Genomic DNA, 6987 nt, shown 5'->3' on the forward strand with positions numbered 1-6987 from the left:
CAAAATGACCCCAAATCCAACCCCAAAAACACCCCAAATCCACCCCAAATCCAACCCAAAACCATCCCGACCCCAAACCCACCCCATAGGGACGATTGCCCCCCAACTCACAGCGTGTTCATGTTGCGGATGGCGCGACGAGACATGATGGCGTCCGTCACCGCCTTCTTGAACTGCCTGCAATGGGGGGGGGGTCCCATAGGGGGTTATTGGGGTCCCATAGGGGAGATTGGGGTCCCATGGGGGGTTATTGGGGTCCCATGGGGGGTTATTGGGGTCCCATAGGGGTTATTGGGGTCCCATGGGGGGGATTGGGGTCCCATTGGGGGTTATTGGGGTCCCATAGGGGGTTATTGGGGTCCCAATGGGGTGGGGGTCCCATGGGGGTTATTGGGGTCCCATGGGGGTTATTGGGGTCCCATGGGGGGTTATTGGGGTCCCATAGGGGGTTATTGGGGTCCCAATGGGGTTATTGGGGTCCCATGGGGGAGATTGGGGTCCCATAGGGGGGTTATTGGGGTCCCATAGGGGGGTTATTGGGGTCCCATAGGGGGGTTATTAGGGTCCCATGGGGGTTATTGGGGTCCCAATGGGGGTTATTGGGGTCCCATGGGGGTTATTGGGGTCCCATAGGGGGTTATTGGGGTCCCATAGGGGAGATTGGGGTCCCATAGGGGTTACTGGGGTCCCATAGGGGTTACTGGGGTCCCATAGGGGTTATTGGGGTCCCATAGGGGGTTATTGGGGTCCCATGGGGGTTATTGGGGTCCCATAGGGGGTTATTGGGGTCCCATAAGGGGTTATTGGGGTCCCATAGGGGGTTATTGGGGTCCCATGGGGGAGATTGGGGTCCCATAGGGGGTTATTGGGGTCCCATAGGGGGTTATTGGGGTCCCATAGGGGGTTATTGGGGTCCCATGGGGGGTTATTGGGGTCCCATAGGGGGTTATTGGGGTACCATTGGGGTGGGGGTCCCATAGGGGGGATTGGAAATCCCAATGGGGGGGGGGGGGGTGTCCCATTGAGGTGAGGATCCATTGGGGCCATGGATCCATTGGGGTCAACTGGGGTTGGGATCAGGGATCCATCGGGATCTATTGGGGTCTGGATCCGGAATCTATTGGGGTCCACTGGGGTTGGGTCAGGGATCTATTGGGACCTATTGGGATCAACTGGGGTCGGGATCAGGGATCTGTTGGGACCAATTGGGACTTATTGAGACCCATTGGGATCAACTGGGGTTGGGATCTGGGATCCATTGGGATCCATTGGGATCAGGGATCTATTGGGGTCAGGATCCGGAATCTATTGGGACCCACTGGGATCAACTGGGGTTGGGATCTGGGATCCATTGGGATCAATTGGGATCCGGGATCTATTGGGGTCAACTGGGGTTGGGATCTGGGATCCATTGGGATCAATTGGGATCCGGGATCTATTGGGGTCAACTGGGGTTGGGATCAGGGATCCATTGGGATCAACTGGGATCAGTGATCTATTGGAATCTATTGGGATTCATTGGGATCGGGATCAGGGATCTACTGGGACCCACTGGGATCAACTGGGGTTGGGATCAGGGACCCATTGTGATTCATTGGGACCTATTGGGATTAACTGGGGTTGGGATCAGGGATCTATTGGGATCTATTGGGATCTATTGGGATCTATTGGGATCGGGGACTCACCTCATGGCCAGGTACATGGGGCGGATGGCGAAGAGGGGGAAGGTGTGGACCTTGATCATGATGGTCATGAAGGCCATGTATAGGATGACCTTAATGAACCCTATGGGGGAAAAGAGGCTCCTATGGGGTGGAAATGGGGCTCAAAGGGACCCCAAGTGTCCTTATATGGGATGGGGATGAACCGCGGTGGGTTGGGGTCCAACAAACCCCAAATGATCGACAGTGGGGTCAACAAAACCCAATGAACCCATAAGGAACCCATAAGGAACTCAATGAACCCATAAGGAACCCATAAGGAACCAATAAGGAACCCATAAGGAACCCATAAGAAACCCATAAGGAACCCATAAGGAACCCATAAGGAACCCATAAGGAACCCATAAGGAACCCAATGAACCCATAAGGAACCCATAAGAAACCCATAAGGAACCCATAAGAAACCCAATGAACCCATAAGGAACCCATAATAAACCCAATGAACCCATAAGGAACCCATAAGGAACCCATAAGGAACCCATAAGGAACCCATAAGGAAACCCATAAGGAAACCCATAAGGAAACCCATAAGGAACCCAATGAACCCATAAGAAACCCATAGAAACCCATAAGGAACCCATAAGGAACCCATAAGGAACCCATAAGAAACCCATAAGGAACCCATAAGAAACCCATAAGGAACCCATAAGGAACCCATAAGGAACCCAATGAACCCATAAGGAACCCATAAGGAACCCATAAGGAACCCATAAGGAACCCAACGAACCCATAAGGAACCCATAAGGAACCCATAAGGAACCCATAAGGAACCCATAAGGAACCCAATGAACCCATAAGAAACCCATAAGGAACCCATAAGGAACCCATAAGGAACCCATAAGGAACCCATAAGAAACCCATAAGGAACCCAATGAACCCATAAGGAACCCAATGAACCCATAAGGAACCCATAAGGAACCCATAAGGAACCCATAAGGAACCCATAAGGAACCCATAAGGAACCCATAAGAAACCCATAAGGAACCCATAAGGAACCCATAAGGAACCCATAAGAAACCCATAAGGAACCCATAAGGAACCCATAAGAAACCCATAAGGAACCCATAAGGAACCCATAAGAAACCCATAAGGAACCCATAAGGAACCCATAAGGAACCCATAAGAAACCCATAAGAAACCCATAAGGAACCCATAAGGAACCCATAAGGAACCCATAAGGAACCCATAAGGAACCCAATGAACCCATAAGAAACCCGTAAGAAACCCATAAGGAACCCATAAGGAACCCATAAGAAACCCATAAGAAACCCATAAGAAACCCATAAGAAACCCATAAGAAACCCATAAGAAACCCATAAGGAACCCATAAGAAACCCATAAGGAACCCATAAGGAACCCATAAGGAACCCATAAGAAACCCATAAGGAACCCATAAGAAACCCATAAGGAACCCATAAGGAACCCATAAGGAACCCAATGAACCCATAAGGAACCCATAAGGAACCCATAAGGAACCCATAAGGAACCCAACGAACCCATAAGGAACCCATAAGGAACTCAATGAACCCATAAGGAACCCATAAGGAACCCATAAGGAACCCATAAGGAACCCATAAGGAACCCAATGAACCCATAAGAAACCCATAAGGAACCCATAAGGAACCCATAAGGAACCCATAAGGAACCCATAAGAAACCCATAAGGAACCCAATGAACCCATAAGGAACCCAATGAACCCATAAGGAACCCATAAGGAACCCATAAGGAACCCATAAGGAACCCATAAGGAACCCAACGAACCCATAAGGAACCCATAAGGAACCCATAAGGAACCCATAAGGAACCCATAAGAAACCCATAAGGAACCCATAAGGAACCCATAAGGAACCCATAAGGAACCCATAAGGAACCCATAAGAAACCCATAAGGAAACCCATAAGGAACCCAATGAACCCATAAGGAACCCATAAGGAACCCATAAGGAACCCATAAGGAACCCATAAGAAACCCATAAGAAACCCATAAGGAACCCATAAGGAACCCATAAGGAACCCATAAGGAACCCATAAGGAACCCATAAGGAACCCAATGAACCCATAAGAAACCCGTAAGAAACCCATAAGGAACCCATAAGGAACCCATAAGGAACCCATAAGAAACCCATAAGAAACCCATAAGAAACCCATAAGAAACCCATAAGGAACCCATAAGGAACCCATAAGGAACCCATAAGGAACCCATAAGGAACCCAATGAACCCATAAGAAACCCGTAAGAAACCCATAAGGAACCCATAAGGAACCCATAAGAAACCCATAAGGAACCCATAAGGAACCCGTAAGGAACCCGTAAGGAACCTGTAAGGAACCCATAAGGAACCCATAAGGAACCCATAACCCAATTGGGATTTCCCATTCAGAACCCCTATATCCCCCCTTAATGATGACACATTGACCCATGTAGGGCCCAAACGACCCTAAAAATGGGGTGAAAAAGGGGAAAAATGGGCAAAAAACCCTATTGATACCAGTGAAGAGCTCAGTGTAGAGCATGTAGACGGCCTTGCTGTCCCTAACCCAATTGGGATTTGCCCTTTAGAACCCCTATATCCCCCCTTAATGATGACACATTGACCCATGTAGGGCCCAAACGACCCTAAAAATGGGGTGAAAAAGGGGAAAAAAGGGCAAAAAACCCTATTAATACCGGTGAAGAGCTCGGTGTAGAGCATGTAGACGGCCTTGCTGTCCCTAACCCAATTGGGATTTCCTATTCAGAACCCCTATATACCCAATTAATGATGAATTACTGACCAACATAGGACCCAAACGACCCTAAAAATGGGGTGAAAAAGGGGAAAAAAGGGCAAAAAACCCTATTAATACCGGTGAAGAGCTCGGTGTAGAGCATGTAGACGGCCTTGCTGTCCCGAACCCAATTGGGATTTGCCCTTTAGAACCCCTATATCCCCCTTTAATGATGACCCACTGACCCTCATAGGGCCCAAACGACCCTAAAAATGGGGTGAAAAAGGGGAAAAAAGGGCAAAAAAACCCTATTAATACCGGTGAAGAGCTCGGTGTAGAGCATGTAGACGGCCTTGCTGTCCATAACCCAATTGGGATTTCCTATTCAGAACCCCTATATCCACCCTTATGGATGACCCTCATAGGACCCAAACGACCCTAAAAATGGGGTGAAAAAGGGGAAAAATGGGCAAAAAACCCTATTAATACCGGTGAAGAGCTCGGTGTAGAGCATGTAGACGGCCTTGCTGTCCCAGGGGTTGTCGTTGTGCAGGTCAATGGAGTGAAGGACGTACTTGATGAAGATGGTCAGCACCATGGTCAGCAGTATGGCGTACTATGGGGGATATAGGGGAAATAATGGGGGATATAGGGGAAATGGGGGGATATAGGGGAAATAATGGGGGATATAGGGGAAATAATGGGGGATATAGGGGAAATAATGGGGGATATAGGGGAAATAATGGGGGATATAGGGGAAATAATGGGGGATATAGGGGAAATAATGGGGGATATAGGGGAAATAATGGGGGATATAGGGGAAATAATGGGGGATATAGGGGAAATAATGGGGGATATAGGGGAAATAATGGGGGATATAGGGGAAATAATGGGGGATATAGGGGAAATAATGGGGGATATAGGGGAAATAATGGGGGGATATAGGGGAAATAATGGGGGGATAGAGGGGAAATAATGGGGGATATAGGGGAAATAATGGGGGATATAGGGGAAATAATGGGGGGATATAGGGGAAATAATGGGGGGATATAGGGGAAATAATGGGGGGATATAGGGGAAATAAGGGGGGATATAGGGGAAATAATGGGGGATAGAGGGGAAATAATGGGGGATAGAGGGGAAATAATGGGGGGATATAGGGGAAATGGGGGGATATAGGGGACATGGGGGGATATAGGGGAAATAATGGGGGGATATAGGGGAAATAATGGGGGATATAGGGGAAATAATGGGGGGATATAGGGGAAATGGGGGATATAGGGGAAATGGGGGGATATAGGGGAAATGGGGGATATAGGGGAAATGGGGGGATATAGGGGAAATGGGGGATATAGGGGAAATAATGGGGGGATATAGGGGAAATATGGGGGGATATAGGGGAAATAATGGGGGATATAGGGGAAATAATGGGGGGATATAGGGGAAATAATGGGGGGATATAGGGGAAATGGGGGATATAGGGGAAATAATGGGGGATATAGGGGAAATAATGTGGGATATAGGGGAAATAATGGGGGATATAGGGGAAATAATGGGGGATATAGGGGAAATAATGGGGGATATAGGGGAAATAATGGGGGATATAGGGGAAATAATGGGGGATATAGGGGAAATAATGGGGGATATAGGGGAAATAATGGGGGATATAGGGGAAATAATGGGGGATATAGGGGAAATAATGGGGGATATAGGGGAAATAATGGGGGGATATAGGGGAAATAATGGGGGATATAGGGGAAATAATGGGGGATATAGGGGAAATAATGGGGGATATAGGGGAAATAATGGGGGATATAGGGGAAATAATGGGGGATATAGGGGAAATAATGGGGGGATATAGGGGAAATAATGGGGGGATATAGGGGAAATAATGGGGGATATAGGGGAAATAATGGGGGATATAGGGGAAATAATGGGGGATATAGGGGAAATAATGGGGGATATAGGGGAAATAATGGGGGGATATAGGGGAAATAATGGGGGAATATAGGGGAAATAATGGGGGATATAGGGGAAATAATGGGGGATATAGGGGAAATAATGGGGGATATAGGGGAAATAATGGGGGATATAGGGGAAATAATGGGGGATATAGGGGAAATAATGGGGGTATAGGGGAAATAATGGGGGATATAGGGGAAATAATGGGGGATATAGGGGAAATAATGGGGGATATAGGGGAAATAATGGGGGATATAGGGGAAATAATGGGGGATATAGGGGAAATAATGGGGGATATAGGGGAAATAATGGGGGATATAGGGGAAATAATGGGGGGATATAGGGGAAATAATGGGGGGATATAGGGGAAATAATGGGGGATATAGGGGAATATGGGGTATAGGGGAAATAATGGGGGATATAGGGGAAATAATGGGGGATATAGGGGAAATAATGGGGGATATAGGGAAATAATGGGGGGATATAGGGAAATAATGGGGGGATATAGGGAAATAATGGGGGGATATAGGGAAATAATGGGGGATATAGGGGAATAATGGGGGATATAGGGGAGGGATATAGGGGAAATAATGGGGG

The 6987-nt window shown here is 47.8% G+C and overlaps 1 protein-coding gene across 7 annotated transcripts in view; it reads right to left on the reverse strand.

The window, feature by feature from the left end:
• SYVN1 (synoviolin 1) overlaps positions 1 to 6987 on the reverse strand; it is a 50737-nt gene that overhangs the window by 17649 nt on the left and 26101 nt on the right. For 6 of the 7 annotated variants that reach the window (XM_085535131.1, XM_085535134.1, XM_085535128.1 and 3 more), the window contains 3 exons: positions 4918 to 5044; positions 1686 to 1785; positions 112 to 177 (listed from right to left, as the gene is read on the reverse strand). In XM_085535131.1, coding sequence (XP_085391257.1) covers positions 112 to 177; positions 1686 to 1785; positions 4918 to 5044 — 293 coding nt within the window. Of the gene's footprint in view, positions 1 to 111; positions 178 to 1685; positions 1786 to 4917; positions 5045 to 6987 lie in introns of those variants that run through there. The other variant, XM_085535135.1, reaches the window with a different exon arrangement.

Source organism: Coturnix japonica, unplaced genomic scaffold (assembly GCF_054131305.1).
Source record: "Coturnix japonica strain WE unplaced genomic scaffold, WE-NBRP24 Scf109, whole genome shotgun sequence".
In the NCBI taxonomy this organism is placed as follows: domain Eukaryota; kingdom Metazoa; phylum Chordata; class Aves; order Galliformes; family Phasianidae; genus Coturnix; species Coturnix japonica.